This window comes from Electrophorus electricus, chromosome 3 (assembly GCF_041902795.1).
Source record: "Electrophorus electricus isolate QZ-2024a chromosome 3, ASM4190279v1, whole genome shotgun sequence".
NCBI lineage: Eukaryota > Metazoa > Chordata > Actinopteri > Gymnotiformes > Gymnotidae > Electrophorus > Electrophorus electricus.
Genome location: NC_137499.1, coordinates 7,195,367 through 7,222,227, shown reverse-complemented (window position 1 = coordinate 7,222,227; position 26,861 = coordinate 7,195,367). Strand labels below are relative to the sequence as shown.

The 26,861-nt window shown below is 36.7% G+C and overlaps 1 protein-coding gene across 1 annotated transcript in view; it reads right to left on the bottom strand.

Moving 5' to 3' along the window:
* Nucleotides 1-26,861, bottom strand: part of LOC113586057 (mucin-5B) — a 36,360-nt gene that overhangs the window by 5,088 nt on the left and 4,411 nt on the right. The window contains exons 3-31 of the mRNA XM_081711688.1: nucleotides 22,298-22,394; nucleotides 15,208-15,261; nucleotides 14,328-14,589; nucleotides 14,094-14,208; nucleotides 12,815-12,905; nucleotides 12,219-12,337; nucleotides 11,887-12,103; nucleotides 11,488-11,616; nucleotides 10,878-10,995; nucleotides 10,640-10,778; nucleotides 8,685-8,795; nucleotides 8,263-8,332; nucleotides 7,845-7,982; nucleotides 7,495-7,659; nucleotides 7,279-7,373; nucleotides 7,017-7,143; nucleotides 6,615-6,867; nucleotides 6,459-6,511; nucleotides 5,564-5,664; nucleotides 5,257-5,408; nucleotides 4,939-5,077; nucleotides 4,682-4,792; nucleotides 4,401-4,580; nucleotides 4,036-4,275; nucleotides 3,770-3,926; nucleotides 3,550-3,678; nucleotides 1,630-1,780; nucleotides 1,318-1,361; nucleotides 1,038-1,235 (exon numbers count right to left, since the gene is read on the bottom strand). Of these exons, the coding sequence (XP_081567814.1) occupies nucleotides 1,038-1,235; nucleotides 1,318-1,361; nucleotides 1,630-1,780; nucleotides 3,550-3,678; nucleotides 3,770-3,926; nucleotides 4,036-4,275; nucleotides 4,401-4,580; nucleotides 4,682-4,792; nucleotides 4,939-5,077; nucleotides 5,257-5,408; nucleotides 5,564-5,664; nucleotides 6,459-6,511; nucleotides 6,615-6,867; nucleotides 7,017-7,143; nucleotides 7,279-7,373; nucleotides 7,495-7,659; nucleotides 7,845-7,982; nucleotides 8,263-8,332; nucleotides 8,685-8,795; nucleotides 10,640-10,778; nucleotides 10,878-10,995; nucleotides 11,488-11,616; nucleotides 11,887-12,103; nucleotides 12,219-12,337; nucleotides 12,815-12,905; nucleotides 14,094-14,208; nucleotides 14,328-14,589; nucleotides 15,208-15,217 (3,814 nt within the window). The 5' untranslated portion in view covers nucleotides 15,218-15,261; nucleotides 22,298-22,394. The remainder of the gene's footprint in view (nucleotides 1-1,037; nucleotides 1,236-1,317; nucleotides 1,362-1,629; nucleotides 1,781-3,549; nucleotides 3,679-3,769; nucleotides 3,927-4,035; nucleotides 4,276-4,400; nucleotides 4,581-4,681; nucleotides 4,793-4,938; nucleotides 5,078-5,256; nucleotides 5,409-5,563; nucleotides 5,665-6,458; nucleotides 6,512-6,614; nucleotides 6,868-7,016; nucleotides 7,144-7,278; nucleotides 7,374-7,494; nucleotides 7,660-7,844; nucleotides 7,983-8,262; nucleotides 8,333-8,684; nucleotides 8,796-10,639; nucleotides 10,779-10,877; nucleotides 10,996-11,487; nucleotides 11,617-11,886; nucleotides 12,104-12,218; nucleotides 12,338-12,814; nucleotides 12,906-14,093; nucleotides 14,209-14,327; nucleotides 14,590-15,207; nucleotides 15,262-22,297; nucleotides 22,395-26,861) is intronic.

Genomic DNA, 26,861 nt, shown 5'->3' with positions numbered 1-26,861 from the left:
GTAGGAGTTTCAGATATGGTCTTTCTCCCAAACCTCTGGGGATATATAACTCAAATATGACTAAAGAATAGGTGAAATAGTGTCATTGATTGACATTGCTTGCATTGATTGACATTGCATTTACATTTCCTCGTCTTTCTTGTCAGCAATTTTGCTGTATATGATTCATATTTTGATGTGACATAGTATGTATTCTGATTAACTTTTGACCTGTATAAATGCCAGTATCTGTTTTTTAAATTTAGATTTGAGAAAATAAGTAAGATCTGCTAATGAGTAACATAGCTTATGTTATGTTATATACTATAATTTTATATGTCTTGTGTCCTTTAATGCAATGGCCTTCAAACTGTAATGTTTATACACATTTTAGTCTTTGATTTTATATACATACATTAGAAATGCATTCTTTTTAATCATTTATTAATGCTTTGTAAAAAAATATCTATACTAAATGCTCTTGTGCTCTCTTGGAAAGGCATAGTTTAACTAAATGAGTTAGAATTCTGTTTCATCGCATAGCTGGTTAGTTGCAATAGCTTTGCTATCTTAAATTGCTTATTATAGCTAATATCTTGGTGACATGACTGAGTGTTCTGCTACTCATTCACAATTTTATCTCTGACCTGTTAACGCTACTTGAACTACATCCAAATGAATGATTGAAATTAAAGGATACAGGATATTGTAGTTATTTTAAAAAGTAATTTTTTTCTGTTAAATACCATTTTTGCCAGTTAGTGCCTGGTGTCAAACTTTCCATAGCTAGAGTGATTTAAAAAGAAATTACCCTGTTCAATCTCTATGTCACCTACTGTATTTCTGTTATATTCTATTATGTTCTAAGGTGAGTAGTACAAAACATATCAAGCTGTAAATTTGATTTGTATTGGTAAAAAAATTAATTCTGATTTAATGTGTCCCTGGTCAAATGGCTGAGCAAGAACAAAAATAAAAATAAAAGTTGTGGCTCACACAAAAGTTTCAGCACAGTAATATATATCCACAGTAAAGATATCTCAAATTGTAGCATTTACCTGGTACACTTGTGGAAAAATTAAATGTAGTTGTTGAAATAAATGTTGGTGGTAGAGATGTAGGACAAGGATATAGTTGTCTTTTTGTTTTTCCATTCTCTTTACAGATAGCTGTTATACAGTTGCCAAGACCATCTGTAGTGTTATAGATTGTGTGTCCATATGGATATGTTTTTCCATCATATGTACAGGTACAAGCTGCAAAGTCAGAAGTGAAGTTAGTTCTTAAACTAATTAACAGCTAGTTTTAACTTAAAGATAATTTTGAAATGTCACTTACCTTTTACATCTGTTTTGCAGTTGATTTTCATAGAATTGCAATGGCTTCATGCAATACAAAAATTGTTTTTTATTTATAGTTAATAATAATAACAATTATTAAATTGCTAATAATAATAGCATAAAGATCTAACATAAGATCATTAGTTTAAACACCACCATTGTAACATATCTTGGAAAATGCTTTATTCATAGGAGACCAAATACATTCATTTAAAATGCAATTCAAAGTCCTTTATGTTAGCTTATGTTCATGAAATAAGAATAAAACAAAAATTTAATAATTATGTTCTGGTATCAAGTATAAACATACCATATCTGACAGTTTTCTGTAGTGGGGACGTCCTCTCCATTGCTATAATGCTTCCCTTGCTGGTCATAGCAACCGCAGTTTTCTTTCACCACACATTTCATTTTGTCCTCGTGAAAGTATGGCTGATCAGCAGGACAAATGGGATAACAGCCTGAAGAAACAAACGTGTGTCAACAAATATTGTCATTTAAATTAGTTAAACAGCAAAATGTGGTTCCATTCTACACCATGTTTTGACTAATCACCAGCATGGTTTTTTTTTCCAGTAGTTTAACAGACGATTTTTTTTATTTAATGGATGTTACACAATCATATTATCAATCAATTATTAACTCTCAAAAAAATTACAGGCATGTAACAAATATACTAGAACATATTTTCAGACAATTTATATGTAAACATTGCAAAAATGTAAAATGTATAACAGGATATTATTGAATTATACTATAAATTAACCTTGAAATGCCATGTGTATCAAATATGACGCACATGTTTGGGAGGATTGGATTTTCTCATCTAACGAAATGCCAGAGACATCTATTTCATTTCGTTGGAATGTGTTATGCCCCTTACAGGGAAATTAGTGTACTGTAAATGTGCTTACTATATGTACAATTCAAAATGGTTGCTCACACATGTAAATTGCACAAGAATTTCTCAAAATGAATTAGCTGAATTGAAGCTATATATATATATATATATATATATATATATATATATATATATATATATATATATATATATATATATATATATATATGTATATGTGTGTGTGTGTGTGTGTGTGTGTGTGTGTACAATATTTTAATATGAGTACTTAGTACATTAAACTATCTTTTAAAAAAAGGTTTAGTAATTTGTTGATGAAAATGTGCATATAAAATGTGATACTATGTTTTGTGTGAAAATGTGCTTATTAAATGTGATGCTGTAGATATTATGTGTAATAAACGACAAGTTCATCTTTTTGTTGCATTTCATTGCAGATTGGTGGTTTTAGCTATCAAGTAGTATTTAAGTGTTTAAATGACTGTTCTTTTGAGCAGTAAAATAATAGTTTTTTTTTTTTAATTTACTGACTATCCTGATGCAGTTCCAAAGCTTATCTCCCACAACATTGATTGAACATATATTCAGGTCTGGAAAAAATAAGGGAAGACAGAAGACCATCACTTATGAAGGTTAAATGGGTGTTCTGGCCACTGTGCTAAAGAGCTGGCTTGTTGGTGTGGTGGTTAGAAGCTCATGGGTACCTCCTGTCAGACTTGAGTTTGAGTCCCATGTAGGTAGCTGCCTTTCTTACAGAGTAATTTTTTTTCTTTTTGCCTTTACAAATTCATTAAATAAATTACACATTTTGTAGAATGTTGGGGATAATTAAAAGAATGTTGGTAAAGAATGTTACATGGTTAGTAAAGGTAACTGAAGCATAATTTTAAAAAACTGTTGTGTAACTACTTTTAATTAAGACACAGATACCTAATGTATAATATTTGAGAAAACTGTATTAAATTAGGTTAAATTCTGTCACAAAATATATTATGCTAAAAAAAGATGTCATTTCATTATCTGAAGCGTGCACTGTATGTGATCTTTGAAAATCCATTATTAAAAATAAGGAACTATCATAAAATGGTTCATGGGGGTTCAACCCCCAGCTACACCTGTTCTTTATACGTTTTGTGTATTAGGTTTTACAGAGTTTACAGAGTATTTTTTCTCTCCCTCTCTATTTTTTTCTGTTTACTCTGATCAGTGGATCAGAGATGATTATTAAATAAATTTTACAGATCAAACATGAAAACAATTAAATGTAATAATCTCACCTGCTTTCACTCTTTCATAGTTAATTGTTTGCATTTTAAAGTCTATCTGTTAATCAGTTTTAGCTGTTAATTAATCTAAAAATAATTTGTATACCTTCCAGGGGTGGTATCTGACTAGAACAATTCCCAGAGGGGTTCCTGCAGGTCTTCATACAGGGGACGCCACAAGCCTTGTAGTGCCACTCACACTCATGAGGAGAGTTGTAGTAGTCACAGAACAATGCTGGAAGAACAATATAATTTTACGTTGAAATGATTTTTTAATTATATTGTTCCTGTTGTCCAGCAACACTAAATTCTATTAAGTGACTTACGGCAGACTTTAGGGGTTCTCCAAGAAACACAGACTCCAGCCTCAATACAGGCTTTTGCGTATGCAGCTACAGCAGTGCAGTAACACTCACAATCTCCACCAGTATCACAAGCACATGTATCTCTCACACAAGCATCATAGAAAGGAGCTGCATCCACCTTGTCAGGAAAATGCATAAAATCAACAATTTAATGCATGCAAAAATAAAAATCAGCAAACTAAAAAACAACTTAGTCTGATAAAAAAATAGCAATTAAAATAACTTACTTGAGTGTGGCAGGTTGTAAAACCTTCACCCATAATGATGCTACATTGTTTCTGGGCCCAAGCTTGGCGGTACAGGTTATAGAAACAGGGGTTGCTGATGTTGGTAGAATCAGGACAGCTTGAAGACTGTTTCCAGCTGTTTCCAAAATCTAAGGCATTATTTACCACTCCCTGATTTCTTAAGGTGAAGTCATTGTTTGCATTCCCATCATAATTTCCACAGAGACCACAAACAGCACCCTGTCATGAGAAGTCAAAATAAATGCAAAGTTTAGAAAATACTGGATCATTGTTTCTGGGCAGAGCAGAATAATCTTAATAATTATAATAACGGTTCATATTTCTGTTCTGTTCTAAAATATCACCTTGAATTCTGGACTAAGCTTGATGAATATACTGGTCTTTTGGTCCCACATAAGAATAAGGCCATTTTTAGCCTCAATCACCAAATAAATTCCCATAAACATGATCTGGTAGGGAATTCCATCTCCTCCATCTCTTTGGATAACTTGATAGCCTCCATCTGTTAGTATGATCTCATTACTCTGAAAGAAGGAAGTTAGTTAATTAGGTATTTAGTGTCACTATGCTAAATACTAATTGTGTAACTCAGTATGCACTACAGCAGAAGTAAGCCAACTCTTACCCCCAGGAAGAGCTTGACTGCCTTTGAGCAGGTGGTACCAGTGGTTCCACAGGGAAGGTTTTCAGAGATGACTCTAAAAGTGCCACTGGTATTGCTATGACCACAGTGATCCTGATCATGCCAAAAATTGTATTCTATCATTTTTATCAATTCAATCAATTTTGGGCTGATTCCTTTACCATTAATGTGATGTTTTAATTTATGAACATGAAAATAAAAGTACTCAGTGCATTGTTAATGGGTTGTTATTTACTTACTTTGACAAGGGTATATTCACAATTTCCATCAAAAATGTATCTTTTGCCATCAAATGTGGTATAATGTCCATCACCATAAGTTGCACAGGTTCCATGGCACAAGTCTGTAGTGCACTGCCACTTCCTATTTTTGCATGAGCTGTATTCAAAATAGAAACAGAAACTTTGATTTTTGCACCTTTTTTAAAATATAAAATTCAGAAATATAAAATAAAGCCAAAACTAAAGCTGAATTCAGTGAATGCAAGGTTAACCCTTTTGGCTAACAAATTAGGCAATATCTATACATAGATAATATGAAAACTAGGATCTCTTTACCAGGTATTGCAATCAATATTGATGGTATCTCCTGGTTGGTAAAGAATACTGTTATGAACACAAGGGCAAAGGTCTTCCTTGATGCAGTTTCCTTTTCCATCAGATAAAAGCCCAGAGGGACACATGCAGCCTGAAATGCACTCTGTGCTGATCTGTTGTGGAATGGTTTACTCTTAGTATACACACTTCACATGCAACATCAATATCTGTAATTATCACGACTTTAAATTGTTCTTATGTATTTATAATAGCGCCATCATTATATTATTATTATGGTATGTCCTCTTCACATAACTCCATTACTCACACAGGCCATGTCTAGCGTGTTACAGCTTTTCTGGCACTCAGAGCCTGTAGATCCTGGGCTGGCCTCTGAGCAGTTGAAGAATACCATTGGTGAGGAACAAGCTGAAATTAAACGTTGCATATCTCAGTAACAAGATTCTGTCTATGGTGAGAAAATGGGGTGTCAGTAGTCTCTGAATTTCTCCTAGACATAACACTAACCACCAGTTAATTTAGAAGAGTTTTTTTCTTAACTGGCTACCCTGACTTCTAGACCCAAGGCACTACAACAGGAAGTGAAAAGAGCCCAGTTCCTCACTTCAGCATCACTATTACACATACTGGACACATACAGTATGAATTGCTTTACTCATTTTGAACAGAATATCAGTTTGTAGCCATCTGGCATTCAGTACCAAAGTATTTTGGCTAATGCCAGGAAGAGTTTCTACCCTCTAGCTGTAAAGCAGCTGATGCACTCAGTGGGCTGTGACCTCCATTATTTTCCCATTCCTCTAGGTTACATACTTCATAGTACCTCTGCTGTACACAGCAAACTATATCTCTGTATTATTTAGACATATGACATTTTTCCTCTTTTGACCTCAGCAGACTCACACAACTCACACAACATACACCGTTTGAATTACCCCTCAGTTGTACCAACCTTACCAATCTTTTTGTCTTTTCTGGTCCTGCATATTGTAGATTTATATTTACAATGTAGGCTGTATATTGTGTGTTACGTATTTATCTATAATAACATTTTTAATTTTACAGATTTTAATCCCAATTTTGTTTTTACATACACGGATAGAAAAAGGATGTGATGGAAGGAAAGCTTTTCAAAAAGCAGAAATTCTGAAGAAAGCTAAATTTAATTTAATTAATGGATGTTAAATTGTGGGAGCACTCACATGGGACATCAGTGGAATGTCCGATGCAGCTGAGAATGCCATTCTTGCAGGTGCTGAAACAAATTCATTAATTTTTAAGGTAAATCAGCCATCAGGTTCTAATCTGCATCAAGATATGTAAAGATGCAGTTTGCAGACACTGTAAAGAAGCCCTACCACATGGTCCCATCCTTAGTGATGACCTCCCCAGGAGGAATCACTGATCCTTTGTAGTAGCAGGAACATTTAGCTGTTGGAACACATTTCCCCTCCTCATCAAGATATGTTCCCTGAGTACAGATGCACCCATCCACAGGCTCAAAAGTGATTGCACAAGTGAAGTCTGGGTCATTATGGCAGCGGCAGGACTGGGTACTGTTTTGAACATCATAGGAGTAGACCATGGTGCTGGGGCAATTGGCATATTTCCCTGTGAACAATAATTGCCCTGTATTAGTAGCAACACATTTTGTGCATATCCATACTAGCTATACTGGCAGGAGTGAGCAATGTTATTTATACTAAGCACACAATTTACAAATGTTTGTGAGTGATAACATTTAGCAAATAATTACTTACTGCATGCTGCATTCCTCCAGCCATTGAGAATTATACCTTTAGAAGCACAAGCATGGGCATATGCAGAAAGTGCTGCACACATACAGCTCTCACTCTTCTCACAATTACATGTGTCATACATGCAATTCTGCTCAGTTAAAACAAGCAAAAAATGAACATGGTTAGGTCTTAATCTTATTTCCTAAGCCTACCTCCTAAACATCCACAGGAAATATTTATATACACATGAAATATAGTGAACCAACTATCCACTGTGGTATACCTTTTGATAGATATCTGGACTGATCTCACTGTGGCAAGGCGCAAACACACCATTAGGGTCTGATAGCAGCGAGCACCAGTGCTGAGCATATTTCTCTATAAACAAAGGTAGAAGCAAAGAGATTAAAGATGTTTACTGTAGCAGGAGAATATGCTGCAACAGTGTTAATGAACACTGAAGAAACTGCATGAAAATGAGACAAAAATTGAGATGTACCATTCTCCAAGCTCAGACTGCAGGGGTTTTCAAAGGTGTTCTTCACTTCCCGGCAGTTAGCTCTGGTCCTCCAGCTGTTGGCAAAACCTACACCAGTACCCTCACGGGATCCAGACATCGTTGTGAAATCGTCACTTTGGATGTTGTTAAAGTTTCCACAAAGGCCTAGGAATAGTGAAAGACGAGTTGACAATATTCAGTATAAGTAATAATACTGTAATTATTCAAAGTACTACAGCATAAAAATAGTACTTTGTTATTTAATGTCTTCACTTATTTATAATATGTAATACTTAATAACATACAAGAGTTAGATGAAATAATGTATGAATAGTGGGCCTTTAACCTACCAAGTACATTTTGCTTGTGAGTAACATCTAAGGTTATATAAACCTGCATAACAGGTATAAGCTGGATCTCTATCTGAAGTCCAAAGGATGTCTGGACAATGATGTAAAAAGTGGTCGGTCTGAAAATATTCACACCCGCTGCAAAGGTTTTGTAAAGAGGATAAATATATGATCAATATGGACAGTTTTATCATGAAATACTATGAAATATGAACCATTTTTTCATACTTATTCATCAATTTTCAAAATTACAACAATATCCACCCCCTAATTCATTTATACCAACTACCCCTCCCACCTCCAAAAATGAATCACTTGTTGGTTTTCTTTGGATTACATATATGATAGCTGTGCACATTTCCTTTGCATTTATATGTATCAAGCTTTCAGAAATAATTTTACTATTATAATTACCCACCTGTAGAAATTGGCAGCTGAGAAAAGATTCTGTTGACAAAAACCTTTCCATCAGGCAGGATGTTGAACACCTGTAAAGTGATATGTCTTTTTCAAATTATGATAACCTTAAAAGATCCTTAAAATAAAGTTTTTTTAGAGAAAATTATGTAGTGGTTAATAGTGTGTGTGCTCACAGGTGCACAAATGCACTTGCATGCACATGTGTGTGTGTATGCGCATGAAATCATCTGAAGTGTATTTTCTGTTTAGAATGAATGTTTTAATCTCAAAGCAAAATTGAGCAGGTAATGTACCACAAGAAGCCAATGGCTTTGACCAGCTTCCTCAATATTTTTTATTACTCTAACATATTCCCCATGAAACCCCCATGAGGTTATATAAATAGTCCTTGATTTTTTTTAATATATAGAAAGTATTTACCGTGATGCCTGAAGACAGAGCCAGGGTAATTCCCTTCAGACAAGTCTCTGTATCAGTCAGACCACATTTCACCAGGTCTCCTACAACTGTGAACTCTGTACCATTGGTTTGCTAGGGAAAAACAAATAATGGCAATTCTGAACTAATATAAAGGAAAAGGCTATACATTTTGCAGGACATTTAGACTATACCTTCAAATTAAATTCGTTAAAGTGCTTTTTAGTGGATATACATGCAAACACAAACTACCGAACAATGAGCAATCAAAGATCAAAAGTCACAACTTCACAATGTGTTTCAGTTGGCAGACTGGTATTTGGCACTCCAACAGCAGAAGGCTTTGAAACAATAGCAAGGAAAATATACAACACTATATATAGATCATTTTCTGTCAGGAAGCATAATTGATATGCCAACGCATCTACCGAAATATTTCAGCAAATTTATATGCATTTTTAGTTGTCTCTTGAAAGAAAGGATGTGATCTCACGAATGAAACAGAGATTGCACTTATTGCAAGTGGCAGAACAGAAGCCTTGTGGTATCATGGAGTTTTATAGAGTTCCTATAAATATTTCAATAATATATTTTTTAAAAAGCTTAAAGAAAGAAAATGGGCATCAATGAAATCTCACAGACTTTAAAAAAAGACCTGATGACAAGAGAAATTTGATACTGAGTAGAAGTGTGTAACATTGATGCTATGGAATTGATAAGAATTGATAAAAGCTGAAACCAAAACAGAGTAAGGACAGCTTCTAAAAGTTGGCACAAATATACTTGTATAGAATATGTGTAGAATTCAGAATTATCTGTTCTATTATAGTCCAGAAAATGTAATGGAATGTGGGAAAATAAAAGTACACAATTAAGAAAGGAAAAGGTATTTAAGAACCTTTTTAAGAACCAGAAAAATGCTGAGGACAAGAATGCAGACTGGGTGGAGTATTAAATTCAAGTTAGTGTTTCCTTTAATAAATCAAGCGATCAGGTACACACATTCACTGAAAAGAAATCAGCGCTGGAACTGAAAGGAAGAGGATCACGAAAGGTTTGATGTCTATGCTTGTCAACTCTGTCAACATTAAAGAAAACAAGAAGGTTATCAGCACTATGGTTTAAAATATATTTGTAGTACAATTGTTTTCTATTTATTTTGAGAAAAAAAATAATTTTACATTTTAATATATGTCACATTTATTATCGGTAAATAATACATGTGACAGGCTAAAATATAAGCATGAACATCTGATTCTGTCATTAGGGGCATAATACATTTCATTTTATTGATTAAAGCAAGCATGTTATTACTTGAATTACTATTGAATAAATAAAGCATAGACAGCTAAAATTTCTTTTTATCTAGGATGCGTGTTGGAGGTGATGCCTTTGCCAACAGATTCACAAATGAGTTGTAAAGGAGGTGGAAAAGCTAATGAATGAGACCTTGACACAAAAAGACTGACAGAAGTAAAATGGTCAAAGAAACTGAAAATAGTATCTGGAATGCAAAGTGGTCACTGAGATGGAGGGAGGACATGAGCCCTATTAAGAAAGTAAAGTATATGGCCATTGACCCATGGTAAAGAAAATCTAAATGTGTGTCAATGTGCCCATATCAGATGTGATAATAACAAGACGTTTGTTATGCATAGTCCCACAGACATGGGACTGTGCAGAAAGCTCTGGAGCAATTTTTGGAATGATGTATGAAAATAAAGCTCATTTTGGAATCTAACCAAGATCAATATGTTTGGTTAGGGAATATCTCAAGTAGCAATAAGCTGTAATGATCATCTATCATTCCAAAGGTTTTGGATCAATGCAGAATTAAACAACCCTTAAACTAAATTACAAACACCCTCAGTCCACTAATAGAAGAGCTGCCAGTTTTCTAAGCGCAATACCACCAATATTATTGACACCATCCAAAAATATGGCACTGTTACACTGACCTTGGTGAAGATGTATGTACAGTCACCATGGAAATTGTATGTCTTTCCATCAAATGTAATAATGTGAGAGCCTCCCTCCACGGAACATATCCCAGGGCAGTCTGTCTCTTTGCAGGTCCACCTATTAGAGGTACATGTGCTACAAAGAAAAAAAAAATGCGTAAACTAAAAGGTCACATAAAGACCTTTAAAGAATATATATATATATATATATGGCAGGGAGAAGTTTCTTACTGACCATTCCTTACAGTTGCCAGTGAAGGTCTGACCAGGATGATAGATTTTTCCTTTGTGGGTGCAGGAGCATTGTGTCTTATCAATGCAGCCTTTACCAGTGAGGTCATCAAACACATAATCTGGGATGCAACGCAATATTTAAGGTATTATATGTATTAAATCCATTTGAAGTTAAATATAGGACTGTTTGCATTCAACTACTAATCAAACTAAAACAAGTAATTCATAGCAATTTTATTACATGAGCTAGTGAGACCTTTCAGACAGTGCTGGTATTACATACACTGAAGGATTAATGAAATAAAGGGAAATATTTATGTCATGGGTGGAGAACGTGTGTAAAAAAGAGGAAGCAAGAGTGAGTTTCAAATCAAGGATTTAATGAAACAAAGGAAAACTCAAAACTACTGCTGAATCTAAATGTAACAAACCCACAGTCATATCAATAACCAATGAAGAGGTTATAACAGAAAGTGGTCTTATAAGGAAGAAAATATAAAAGTAATGCCACAGAGTAGTGTGATATTACGAATGCTGGCATTAAAAAATAACACACTTTTCCAAGTTATAAGAATGTTGTACTATAATGCTATTTTTGAAGCTGATAGTACCTGCAGGGCAGAAGCATCCATCGATACAGTGGTCCTCACAAACCTGACCTCTATCAGGATTTGAACATGTATCAATGCAGGGGTTCCCACACTCCTGGTGCACCATGTTTTGCTGAGGACATGTTTTGGCTGTAAAACAAGTGTTGTCAGTTGATTAATAGCAAGGATTACCGTCACAAAAATGTACGAGGTATTGAAAACAATGGGAATGCACAGGAAAAGCACACGATGCAACTTGTAGAACAGAACAGCATTTGAAATGGCAATGCTTTAGAAAAACAGATCAGCACTGTTTTGGGAATTAAACAAAATGTTGAACTAACATCATCAGCTGTGATGCTGTATGATTCTTAAATGAGTTGAAACCACACTTTAGTCTAAACATTTGGTAAGACTTACAGCAGAACTGTTCTGTCCTCCATTGGCTAGGTTTCCCTCCAGCATGTACACACTGGCGAGAGAACTCTGAGATGGTGCTGCACAAGCAGAAAATGCTGGAATTACTGCTGCATTGGCACATGTCTGATTCACATGCCTTGATGAAGAAATCAAGGGCCACAAGGTTTTTGCAGCTACTGAAGGCTGGCCCTGAGAGTAGTTGCTCACACACTGAGGTCTACAGACAGCAGAAGACAGGAATGCAAATTACTGAACACTACATCCATAACTTTTGTAATGCAATGAAAAGGGTTTTTATATAAAATATGAAACAAAACTAACAGAGATTGTACCAGTTTTGTGCAATTTGTACTAATCTCCTCTTCTGATGTAGGGGCTAATGCAGTACAACTCTCAGTTGGATGATCCATCTTTGCAAAGTATCCATACTCAGATGGAGAGATCTCAACGCCTTGATGGTTCAAGAGAAAACATCAAATGGTTATTGTCATTGTTCTCACAACCATCTGTAAAGGTGATAACACTTTCAACACTACCATCTAAAGTTAATTACATGTAGCATTGTATTAGTATATTAACTTGTAATGTCAGAGCAGAGCCTTGTAATATCTGCATGTTCTAGAACTTTGAATTGATAAGCAGCAGTTTGGGTTTACAACTGCAAAATCCAAATCATCCTAATGTATTGTATACTGCATAGCTAGAGTTTTGTTAGGCTTTAACCCTAATGTTAACCTACACACAACATTAATATTTGAAGTATTTTATAAACTTTCAGTATCTAATTCTTTTTTTCATAGGACACAATATAAATGAAATCAATTATTGACATGAAGTATAAAAACACTAACACTATATTGACTTTGGAACATTTCACAATGAATGTCAACCTGGAGCCTAAATTCTTGTTCTGATCCAGAAAACCAACCATTTTTGATGAACTCATTGTAGAGTTGCACTCCATTAAAGTCACCACATAGTCCACAGGTCTGATTTTTGTATTTGTTGTCCAATTCCACCTGGAGAAATGAATGAACACAGAATTTTACATTTATGGCAAAAGGTATAGAGAACCAATGGTTATTCCACATTTAGAACCTAAGAATCTCAAGTTTTCTTTTTAAAGTTTGCTTGATTGGGTGTACCACCCAATCAGTAATCTATAGAAAGCATCAGAAATATCAAGAAATACATCTTTTAGTTTGATGAAGGACAATATTATTCTTTTTATAAATTATATTTCTGTTCAAAACTATGATAGATATGTATTTCAGAAAATGTAAGAATTTGTAAGTTGTACATTTCATAGGAAATAGATATATACCTTGTATATTCCAGTGTGTTACAATACTGCAAGGAAACTCAATAGCAATATAGTGATGATATTATTTGCATAATAGCATTTTGCCAGCATTGTGCATGCTCTAGTCAAGTAATTGTGTAAGCACAAAGCTCATTGGAGATACCATTGTCATCCTCTGTGGAAACATTCTAACTGCATGCCAAGCCACAATAGACTACAAACTAATTTATGTACACTAGTCAGCAGGTGATTAATCATTTTGGGCTCACCCATTATCTAAGGCAGGAACAACAATTTTGTGAATATGGTCAAAAATAGATACTAGGGATCTCTGTTTATTATGACCTCATAAGCACTTACTGAAAGCTTTAGTGCTAAATGCCATGGTCAAAGATATGAATAAGTCATTGTTATTACTACTGCTTTCTTTCCTCCTTTTGTTTGAAGTGAAACTACTAAGACATCAATTCCTCTGAGAGTCAGTTGTAGCCTATATGAGTCAGCATTTCTTTGACTAGAAACCTTTTATTCATTATTCAAACTCAACTTTATACCTACACAATTTGAAGTCTGATATGCACCACAAATTGATATCCTTTACAACATTGTTTTCTCTTGAAATTCACCTGTGTATTACAGTCTTTTTTATTTAATTTATTTTGATAATGTGATTCAGGAAACTGTGCATTAATGGAACTTACTTTTAAAAGGCCAATGAATATTCCACTGAAAAATCTAAACACTTTCAAAAATCAAAAGACCCCTCCTCAATACAATAGATCAAAAATAGTAACAGTATTCACTGCAAAAACACACATAAAGTCCCACTGGGACACTTTTCTGGGAAATGCTCCTCCTGTTGTGTAGTAGTTAATTATCACAAACAACTGGATTTTCCACTCACCATGAGAGCATCATCCCCATTCCACAGTGCCACAAGCCCCAGCTTGGCTGTGACTTTGATGTAAGAGGGATTTTTCTCAATGAACACTCCAAAGTGTCCGAATGGCAGATTCACCCTGTGGAAAATGCACATTCACTCACAACCATTTCCAACTACAAAAGGAAGCACTTTGAGGCCCACCTAGGACCCTTAAAACACTTGATGGACACTTTGGACTTTAAAAGCACTACTCACTCATGGCCATCCACAATGATGGAGCTCTTGGTAATCTCCAGTGTTGTGCCATCCAGCTTCATGGTGATCCTGCTGATTGTGGGCTGGTCATTCACCACTTGCCGCCTCATCTGAATGTTAAAGTCTTCATAAGTGGCACCACACTGTGAGGTCAAGATGTAGTTGCAGGTCGATGGCAGCTGGAAGATGTCCCCATCAAATGTTTTGAAGTGGTAGTTACCCCATGTGCTGCAGACCCTTTCATTGTGAGCAGGCTTCACACCTGTGAAACCAGAGATAATACAGAATATAGTCTACTTTACTCCAATCAGGACGAAAACTGTAGCAAATTCCTGGCCATAAATATATCACCGACCAATAAATAAGTAAGCATTGTGAGAAATAGGAAGGTTTTGCCAGCAATGTTTTCCATTACATGATTTCAGTAGGACTAATTTGATTTCATTTGTATTTTAATTAATTTGGAATTTGTAACCAGCCATGAGAGCTGGTTAATTTTATCCATATTTACTCATGTATTTAAGTATAAATTGGGACATTTTGAATCTGTAGCACAAATCCTATTAAATACAACTCATTTATCTAAAGAAAGGAGCATGTAATCACTATACAGGATGTGTTACACAATAAACTCTGAAGGATACTGTATACCTTGGATAACCTTTCTGTAATGAAATACATTCATTTGTTCCTTCATGCATTCATTTAATAATCCTGTTACATGCATTCCATTATTCTCTATCCATGCTCTATCAATCTCTTTTTAAGTACACTGACTCATTTGTCATATAGTCTTACAGGAACCTTGGTACAGTTAAGACCCAGGGACCTCTCAGTAGAGCTTATAAGGTGATTATCTTTCAGTGGATGTGTGACCCACCTGCTATCATGGATATCTTGGACACAGGTGGAATGATGTTGACTTGTCCGTCTGCTGTTGGAGCAAAGAGCAGAACAGTGATTCTCATGTATTTACACAAATAATGTACTCAGACCCCTAATGCCTTTCAAGGACTTTTATTCATTAATCATATTTCACAATAGAAGGAGAACTGGAAAAACAGGACATGTGTTTTTCCAGGGGCTCTGCATTGGTGAAACAATTCAGCCACACTGTAGAACTTTAAATTCATAGAAGTAGTGCTGATTTGTAAGATTGCTGACAATGAACAAGTGGTATAGAGTACCAAATAGGCAAACGCATTATTCTACCTGTCTGAATGGTGCTTAATCCAATGGTAAGTACCATCCATCTGAGCATCCATGTCGGTATCTCTCTATATTTCCCCATGATGGTCCTGTGGGTTCAGTGATGGCCCACAGGTGTTTAAGATAGTTCACTTACCTGAGCTTTAGCTTTTATACCACCTGCTATTGTGTGAAGGCCAAGGAGGGGCAGAACTTGGCTCTTTACCAACATGTCAAGGGCTCCCTGATTTTAATGTACTTTATTCCTTATGAACTCACAATTTCAGTGTTGTGCACTGCCGAAGACGTACAAGGTTAATCTTTTTTCTTTTTTCTTTTTTTTTAAATACAGTATAGCCTTTTACTTTTCCTTGGAATTAATCACTGTTTCAAGATTTCAGAAAATAATTTGGACATCACTAACATCATCAAAATCTATGCTGGCTTTATTTCTGTTGGAATTTATTAGCATATCATATAGTCCTCCACTAATTGAAGTATTCACATATTTTAAAAGGTTCCTGTGGTATTTTTATGGGAGTTTATTAGTTTCATTTATCTTAATTTGACTCATTCTGTGCATACACATGCCTGTGCAGGCGTGTACCTGTTAAAAGATTAATTGCCAATTGTGTCTCATGACTTCACACTCTTCTTGGCATTCCCTTTTGTTATACTTATCTCTAACATCAAATTTACACAAAGAAATTAAAAGCTAGTCATTCAAAATGAATAAAACCCTAGGTATCCTTTTTGCTCCGTCATACACAAAGTATGCATCATATCAGTAACTGGCCATTGTTCTAATATATACCCATTCAGAGGGGTGTCTCAAGTAACAACACTTTTCTATCAATATGAGCATACCTACAAATAGTTATGGGTTTTCTTAAAAGGCTACAAAATTAATGTCTTCTGTAAGGGATTTTGTGTATGTGTGTGTGGGGGGTGGTGGTGGGGAGTCGGGGGGTGTCATGTGTGCCAACCTCACAGTATTTCTGGGAGAGGATAAAGTTATTTTAATTACATGAATTGCACCTAAAAGCACACACTTAATCTCATATCACTCGTGATGAAGTTCTGTATTTTATGAAAGCCATATTTATGTACTTATTAAAATATGAACTTACTGTATTATGCATTCTATTAAGTACCAAATGAAAGACCTATTCCATGAAAAACCTAAGTATGAATTTTAATTAGAAGTATTTGGTGCCATTTAAACTGCCCATTTGTTTGTTTTTGACTCATATCAAAGTCACACGTGCACTTAGGTTTGGTACTTATCACATATATTTAATGCCACACCAAAATAAATCAAATAAGAGATTATATATTAATTAGATTCATTCCTACATCAAAGGTTCAAAGATTTGGGGTAGAAACCAAATATTTAGTGTACATGACTTCTTGTTTATTTGTGACCACTTCACATTAAATGTACAGAACGTCAGATTTATGGGCAGTACTCTTCTCTTACTAATGAGCACAATGTTCTTTGACTACAATGTTCTTTTTGTCTGGCCTCAGTGTGGTCATGAAGATGGCCTCAGGGAATTTAAGATGCTTTTCCAGGTTTCTCCTTAGCTTCCAGTCCCTTGCTGTTCCCACCTTCTTCTGGATCAGCTGCTGTCCTTCCCTATGGCCTTGCGGGTGTCTGGAAAGCTTCCGGCTTGCCCTGTGGCCACTGGCCTGATTACAGGATTGTGCCACATCTGGGGTTCAACTGCATTTCTAGCTCACCACTTTCTTCTTGTCAGAACATCAAAGCCAGCCTGTGATACCTTGGGGTCATTGGACTCTGTATTGGAGTACTTCTCTTGCTTGGATAACATGAATTCCTTAGTCAAGCTTCCATGTCAACGTTTTCTTGCCATACAAGGTGATACTGCTCAGACTACTGAGAAGGTGTAGGCACCTGAACAGGTGCTGGCTGACCTTCCTGTCAAGGTTCTTAACTGCTGACACTGGGACTTTATAGAGCAGCAATGGCCATAGGACCTGTGGGAGCATTCCTTACTGATCGAGACAGGTTTCCATCCCTTATTCATTGTTTCAGCTAGATTTTGACTGGTTTGAAGCTTATCCAAGCACAGCCACTGAGCCTTTTCAAGCCCTTGAGGATCCACCTGCATCTAGAAACTGATGTTGTTGCTATCATCAAGGGGCTCTACAAGTTTAATGACTTATAAAAGCTGTGCTCATTAGAAAAAGACCGGCTTAAATTCAACAAACAGTTCAATTCAGGCTCATTTCGCTAGACTTACAAAATCCAGGTGCATTCTGTTCCCACTCATTCAAGCCAGTAAGAGTAGAAGTCTGGCAACCCTCCATATCCAGAGCTCACACCATAACCACAAATTAAAAAAAAAAAAGTCTCAATATTTATTTTATTTCTGTCTTAAAGTAAGCAGGTGTTTGGTGTAATTTCAATATGCTTGTTTAGAAAACTCATTCATTCAATGTTTCTTGCACCACATGCTCAGCAAGATAATCAATAAAAAAAATTTGGAAAAAAGGGTGTGCCAGTGAACATGCATGAAATATTCTGGAGTCATGTGCTGAGCCATGGGCTAAGCCAGGCCATTTTGCATCAGTGGTGAGAAAGAGACATTCATGCAGTGCAGATCGTCTACAACAACTGGATAATGGCAACAGTGACAGAACAGTTGAAAGTTGTTGAAACTTATGAACCTAGAGTGCAGTCTATGTCATCAACAACATTTCGAAACCTGCTTAACTGAATGCAGTTTAACTCTTCCAAGTTACTGATTAAAGAAACACTACTTTTTCATTATACATAACAGCAGTTCCCAAAAAAAGCCTCTTTTTCTACTAAGGAAGCACCTGAATGAATGATACTATTGGTGATACATTTTGAACATTTATATTTAAAAATTATGAATATCTACTGTTTTTATATAGTTATATCCTTAATGCCAAAGATTATGAATTTTTGCATTTTTCTCTGTTAATGAAATTGATAAAGAACTTACATTTACTCAGGTATTGAGTAAATGTAAGTAGAAATAAGTATTCAGTTGTAATAATGCCAGAGTAAACTGTTAATCTCAAACATTGAATTCTCACATCCAGCAATTCGGGAAGGTCTGCCCTGTTCTGGACCAGTGCCTCAGATTGTAACTGAGGAGGTGACCACAGCTAGTATGAAGAACCAGAAGACCCCAGGCCCATATTATTTACAAGTAGACATTTGGAAGCTCAAGGATCTATGCACCAAGGCGGCAGCTTGGCTGACTGTGTTCTTCAACGTCATGGTCGCTGCCAGCCAACGAACTGGTCTACAAGCATCACCATACCGATCTTCAAGAATAAGGGGGAGTCAACGGCATGTTCCAACTACCGGCCAATATGCCTGCTCTCGCACACCATGAACATTTTTTAATGCATCCTAGACCAACATTTTTGTGACATCGTCCAGATCAGTGTCAACCCGTGTGGCCTCGTGAAAGGCTGTGGAACAAACTACACGATCTTCTCAGCCCGCCATTTGATGGAGAAGCACCGTGAAAAAAACTGGCCACTACACACTGCCTTTCTCAGCTTCAATCAACTTCAATTTTTTCAGGCCTTCAATCGCATATCCCATCATCTTATTTTGTATGCACTCCATGACCACGGCATGTCTGAATAACTTATCAGCTGGGTCAAATTGCTTTACATGAATACCAGCAGTCGGATGAGGTGCACAGCTGGAATGTCCAATAGCTTCCCAGTGCTCTGCATTGTTATTCTTGTCATGGACACCATCAGGCGGGATCTGTAGGGCAGAGTGCCATGGACACTGCTTTACGTCAACAATGTCAAGCTGCCATTCACCACCCAAGAGGAGCTGCAGCGTCAGGTGCAAGCCTGGAGCGAACGACTGAAGCAAAGATGGCAAGATGCATTTAACACAATTTGCCGTACCTCCAGTGATGTTCCACAAACATTTTTCTCTTGGGAAGGATCCCTTATTCTGAATATGAAGGTTGGCTTACTAGTCATATAACACACTAGGCCTTACATTGGGAATTTTACCTCAAGTTAGTCATCTTGAATATTCTGCAGTGTGTCTACCAGTGTACTGGTAGATTCTATTATGTAAAAAAATTCATTTCAGGAGTCATTCACGCAGAAATACAAATGCTAACACTATCAAAGAAATCACAGGATTTTCTCACAATTGTACCAGAACTTTAAAACAGAAAGTTTGTTGTTGTAAAGTCTATAGATGCTGAGGTAATAAAATGTTTTGGGGTGAAGAAAAGGCCAAACATTGTACTGTATTTCCATGTGGTGATCTCTGATCTAATTATAATAGGATTTGAAGCTCTCTGTACCAGGTGCAGAGTGGTATAAGACTGTGTTTGAAAGCATAAAGATAAATAATGTTTCTGGCTCTGATGCAGGGGTACAAGTCTAAGGCAGATTACTCTGAACTGTTCCCATGAAAAATAACTTCATTAGTGTTGGAAAAGATCTCTGTTTTTGAAAGACTTGAAAGCCTCTTTGGGAGTTCTGTGGCTAAGCAAAGTTCGTTATCTTACCACAAAGGCAGGGTGATATTTACCTGAAACTTTATCTCGCAAGTGTTTGGTGGTGTGAGTTGATCATCTTTGTCAAAAAAAAAAGGAAAATCTTCCAATGGGATATAATGGTGTCAAGCTTCTATTTGCATAATGATGGCTCTCAATTTGCATATACTGAAAAATGTATGTTCCTAGGGTCCCAGGTTCCCCAGGTGAACATGTTTGTTCTCCCACAGTCCTATGTTTCCAGGTTCCCAATATCCCAAACTCTACATAGCATATATTGGGTACCTGAAAAAAATGTTCCCCAGCTCTGGATTCACTTAATGTGACATGAGCTGTTGTGTTCCCCAGCACTGCTATATGGCCTAGAGCTAGTGGCAGGGTTAGATTTAGGGTTAGGAGCACTGATCTGTAATTTAAAAGTAAACAACTGATGCAATAGTAAACTATATAATGAAAGGTGAGTCTGCCATATTGATATGCCCAATGGCAATATATCTTATATTGTTTCTTATGTGTAGGAAGGCACGCTGCGCAGCTTTTTAGGGCAAATAGACCTTTTTCAAGGGATGTATCTAGCAAAAAGGGTCCACAGGTGGGCAATTGTGAAGATGTTTCAAGTAGGGGCACTGCCAACAGGGCTGGAGTAGGGGAGGGGCAGGGACGTGCCGCTGTTTTCATGTTGACCATTTATTGCTGACTGTGGCTATAACTAACAACTGCAAAGCACAAAGGGAACTAATATTTTAGCATTCTAAGCAGCAGAGATAACTTGCAAGCTTGCCAGTCTATAGGAACCAAAGCATTTTTCTCAGCAGTGAGACATAGAATATCTCAAATTATATGCTTCATTAAGAGATTTCCAACTCTCTTAAATGTAACACAGTCGACACTTGCATGAAAAATGCTCCGATTCTGGTCCAATAAAACTAGGCTCACCTAGATGTATTATAAAGGACAAAATGAAGTGAGATATTCTGGTAACTCTAAACAGACCTGGGATTTGAGTTTAGGCAATCAGCAAACACAGCTGTGTACATAATCACTCACAGGTTTTACCAAGCCCTTTTCATATTCCACACCCTATTTCTTACCACAAGGCACTGTTCTATACCTACTGTTCTGAGTTTATTTTAAACACTCCACCCTAACTGCTTCCCACCCCTCCCCAATCAGAAGTTTATAACTAAGAGAATAAAATTGGAATTATTATATAATTATTGGATATAAATGTTAAAATATACCAATAAAACAGTTGACAGCATCATGTCATGGCTGGGCGTCAATGAGTAAATATTATACAACCCATTCTAAGGCAAATATTTGCACACACGTTGATGCCTCCAAATTCCATGACAGCAAACCAAACTGAGGGATTTATTTTATGTTCTCATCTTCACAACAGTCATTATCACTCATGTGCTATGGCATTTAAATATGTGATTGCTACTGAATTCTTTAGCATCTGTGAGTATGTCTAAAGAAGCTTACCTTAACTTTATTTACGAAACCTTCTACAACATGACAGGGGATACAAAGCATATTCTATGCCAGTTTTTCTATTTGTAACAAGAATACACAGCAATCAGTGATGCTCAAAATTATGGGTTCTATACTTGTGACCCAGCCATGCAAAATGCATATTGTTTGTTTGGTAGGTGAACATTTCTTGATAGGTTGTAAATCAAGTATATTGATTGCCAAATAATTTATGTAAAACAAAAAGTAATGGAAAATTTGTTTCTATTGGAATTGTATCATCGAAATAGTTCTTTAGCCCACCTGGAGCACGTCAGGAAGTGGTAACATAAAGGTTCAGTCTGCAGTGTTCCCCAGTTCTCAATGACCAAAATAGTGAAATATTTAAATATTGAAAAGATTTCTTTCTTTCTAACATTATTATCTCCAGCTAGTTCAGTCTAAAGTTAAGGATTTGTAAGTATGCATTAAGGGCCTCATGTCGATAGGTAGACTAAACAGACCTTTGTAACATGGCTGGACCAAAGAAATTCATTGATTTTTCAACCTGAACCTTCCTGCCCACCTAGGTGTGTGAGCAATCCTTCTGTGTATTTATGTCAATTACAAAAGGCCACTCCTTGTTCATATAATATATCTGAAAACAATCATTTGTTTCCATATTTTTAACCTCTGAAGTGTTACACTGTAAATTCTGCAACTGGTAAACAAATCCAAAGTAATTTTGTGTATTTCATTCTTAGAATCAATTAATCATGATATACTTACACAATATGGTTTCCCTTTGTGTTGAGATGTGACATTCTTTTTCAGTTCTGAAGGTGCAGTCAGGTCATGAACTGGGTAGCCCTTTAATTTTCATTACCTGGAATTTAAGGTTTTCAAAAAGAGATTTTTTGATAGTTTAGTTGGTTAGATGTCTTCCTTAGAAGCAGTATCCATTTTACTGGTTAAGTATGCAATACACACAAGGAATTTGTTTTTGGCTCTTGGTAGAGTGCTCAATACGTACACTCAATATGAAAATTACAGAAGCCACAAAGATTACAGCAACATCAAACAAAATAATTCTAAGTACATTGTTGTAGCTTATTTTACTTAGGTACATACTATATTGCATATCAATGAATGGAGTTGTGTTAAGACACAATTATAAACACTGAAAAGGTGAACTTGTGCTCTTTTCATGATGGACGTTATGTTGGTCTCCCCCTGGACCTCCCTTCTGTATGCTGACTTGAACTATTATGAATTATGACAATGACTTTCAGGTCCTCTGCAAATATCACAATCTTGACAGAGGTGTCACCAGAGGAACATTCTGTAAAAGTCAGTGCCAGGCCGAGGCCCCCTCCGGCCACCAGAGGGAGGCCTGGAGTCAGCCACACCACTAATCAGGCTTAATGCCCAACAGCTGTGCTAGGCCTATATAAGCCCAGTGACCCAGTCACTCAGTGCTGGGTCTTTGCCAAAGTTCTGAGCAAAGCTCCTAGCTGGTATTGAGGTCTCTGAGCTCTTGTGCTGTGAGGGTGTCCATGTTTTTACATGTACCCTCCCCTCTACCGTTTTCCCCCTCAAATCTGTCTCTGTCCCAAGGCTCCCCTTAGCCATTACAGTTCTTCCCTGATTTCTGGTTTTGTTTGGGAAGTTTTTAGTTTGGTTTTCCCCAGGGCTGCCATTCTTTCCATGGTCTCCTTGATTCTCCCTTTTCCCATGCTTGCGTGGTGTTTAGTTTTTTCCTCTAGTTTTGTTGTCCTCATTTCCTCTGAAGGCCAACACATGAAGGGGGCATTTTATAGCTGTCACAGTCTAGTGGGTCTTTGTTTGCCTTGCAACAAAGTGGCCAGGGTTCAACTCCCCTTTGGTTATTTACTTTTCTTGTTTTACCTGTTCCATGATCTAACTGTTCTGCACATGGGCCCACCATTAGAGTGTGGTTGCTCACCCAGTAGGCTGTCGGTGTCATCACCTAGCTGACCTGGGTTTAAGCCTGCCTTACACATTTGTTTGTAGAAGGAGAAAATAAGCAGGTTACACATTTGTAGTGTTAATCATGGATAAGATGGGTGCTGGATAAATATCACCCCCATTCTTCCATGCTGCAATCTGTCTGGCAGGAAGCTGTTTAAAAGAGTTTAAAGTGGAGAATTCCTGGGGCTTGAACGCAGAACTAAAATCCACAAACAGGACCTTGGAATAGGTACATGGGTCATCAAGGTGTTACAGTACGAATCCAGTAATGGTCCTGTGATAATCTTAAAGTAAGCCATCACCAGTCTTTTGAAAGACTTCACCACAGATGTTGGGGCAAGAGACCTGCTGTCATTCAGTCCTGAGGTGCAGGGATTTCTGGGCACTGTTGTGATTGTGGAGTCTTTGAAACAGAGACTCTATTGGTAATTTGAAGACCTTTATGAAGCCTGGAGTCATCTTGTCAGCACAAGTTTTCAGGCAGGAAGGGGAGATCTGGTCTGGGCTTGAAGCTTTCCTGGTCTTTTGCCTACTGAGGAACTGACACACATAATCTTTAGATATAGACTAACTGGCAATGGGGTACTTGAAGAATAAGCAAGGTTGATGGTTGAAGAAAAAGCTGAATAAGTGGTGATGCATTTGGGGTTCCAAATGCTATTTTCCATGTCTCCCATTGTATTCAAAAATAATTTTTAAAAATGTAAGTAACCAAAACTCATACTTACCTATACTCAACATTTATAATATTGGTTTTAGATTTTTGTGGTTTGTGCATGAGGCACTAAACATATTTTGCTTTATACCAGGATGTGTCAGGACTCTGGAACAGCTTGGGGTTAAAGACTAAGTAACACTAAGCATTGAGCCCTCCAGTGCTAAGTCACTGTCCATGGCTTTCACCCATTGATTGAACTAGGAACCCTATATCTCTGTGTTCACCTTTCAGGAAAGTTTTCTAAACTACTAAATCTTTTTAAGGTCAGCCCTTGAGTAAACTTGACAAGTCCTTTTCCACTTTATATCTAGTTATGAATTTTTACATGAATTTTCCTAAATGTCTATCATTTACTCAGTGAAAACTCATGGATAATTTGTACAACAAATGTGACTGTAACAGAATGGAGCAATTGTATTGTATAAGGTGGTGCACTAATGACCAAAAATGAATATATTTTCTAATAGGCTTTTTATTAAGTGGTAGAATGCATTGTTTAATGAATCATAAATTAAATGATCATGAACAACAATATACAGTAATGATAGCATGTTCATGATGATGATGATAATAGCCTGTTTCAGTTTTTTTGTATGAGTACATGTTAGGTCAGTACACTTCTAGGAATTATTGAGACATACCATAGACTCTTTAAATGGATTAGATCTCAAGTTGTGAAAGAATTGCTGATATTCAGTAATTGTTATAGTTATAGGTATTGAATGTATTGGAATCAAATGGCAAAGTTAAGTAAACTGCTCATTGCCAAACAACTGAAAGAATTTGTCCTACCCTGATACAAATATGGGAAAAATCATGACATGGTATTAACTGAATAAGGAAGTAGATATCTCATTATCTCAAAGCTTGAGGTTTGGCTTTAAGAACCACAGCCATTGCCCCCTAGAGCTATACTGGACCAATACCTTTTCAAAGTCTATCATGACAACCTGATAGCAGCCAAATATAGCCCAATGTACAAAAGGCACCGAGCTGTTTAGCAAACAGGAGTGGCTGAAGTCAGAGAGCGAAGCAGTGACTCATTTATGAGCACATATGGAAACCAAGACAAGTGAGTGGACAGTTCCGTTGGATCTTGCGCTTTGTTACAAGACAAGGATAAACACAAATAGGGAAAACTGTTTTCAGATGATGTGCTGTTCAAATTTAGTCATTTAAGTTCCTTTGTCAAATAAATCCAGTGATTGTCACTGCTGCAGCAGCTAGATATAGTGTTCTCCCCGACCTCTGTAAATAACAGTCCTTGGCTTAGACAAGCTGCAGAAAATATGAAATATAATGTCACATCTGCCACTGTATGCTACAGTACTTTGTAAATATGTACAGTGTAAATAGATAAATGGTAGTCACTTAAATGTGCAAAGCATTGCTTTTCATGTAGGATGATAGTAGGATGATATTTACCCTCACACTATACTAGGCATCTGCCTTTCCCATAATTGCTCAAACACTGACCAATTAAAAGGAATTGGTAGCTTACCTAATAATAGGCTTTAGTAGATTTATTGTGGATGTTGTCTGAAATGTTATTTTTTAAAGTTTCAAAGTGGGACAGAGTCCCTGTTTAAACCTTGCTGATCTCAGGGCGGAATATTTGCATCAATACTAACGGATTAACCTAAAAGTGTATGCTAAGCTCCATATTTGGACTGGTTGCTGATTGAATATGTTAATTAATGCCCTTCATAATGACGAGAAGATTGATCAAATGGGAAAATTATCACTGCAGAAGGTTTATTGAAAAAGGAATTTTAAAGTTGCCACATAATGGAAAACTGTATAAATAAGGAGAGTTTGGTCCACAAAACTGACATACCATAAACCTCAAACTGTGTTGTCATCTCCTTCAAATATAAATCCCACACAAGCAAAATGGGTTCATACAACAGAGCGATTTCAAAAAACCTAGACTGTTAAGTGACAGTCTTGAATAATGAATATTTACACCTCTAGAATTTGTATAGTTCAACCCTTGTTCTACCACAGATAATATTAGATAGCTAACATGGATCTGCACATTGGAAACTTAAATAGTTCTGCAGGTATTGTAGATAAAAAACAAAATGGTGAAAGCAGAGCAATGGGCATGGTTGACATTCTTATTTAACAGGATCCCGTCCTTAGTCTGGTATTCACATTTTGCTCTTCAGTGGGTGCAACACAGACAGAAAACAGCTCACTGCTCTCGTCGGATTTGCTGCTACAACCAGGCATGCTTCCTCACACCAAGAAAGGCAAATTGGACAACTGGAAAGAGACAATGGTCCGAGTAGCAGCCAAGTCTACATGAGATGGTGAAAGGGGCTCCAGTTCGTGGTGAGGGGTCTAAGCCAAGTGCACAAGTGCTGGTTGGTGGATCCCCTGTGGCAGGCTACGCTGTCAGGTTACAGGCACTATGGCAGGTGAAACCGCCAGTACTGCAGGAGCTGAACATCAGCACCAGTGCTGGTTGGTGCATTCACAAAGGCTGTGGGTTGTGCAGATGAAACCTTATCAGCATTGATGATGCAGCGGATGAGGGAGAAAACAGAAAGCATGTGGCTGCAGCTGGAAGTAAAAAGGAGGTTTGCATAAGACTGGGCATGGTGCATGAACTGTGGAAGCACAGTATTGTGAACTTTG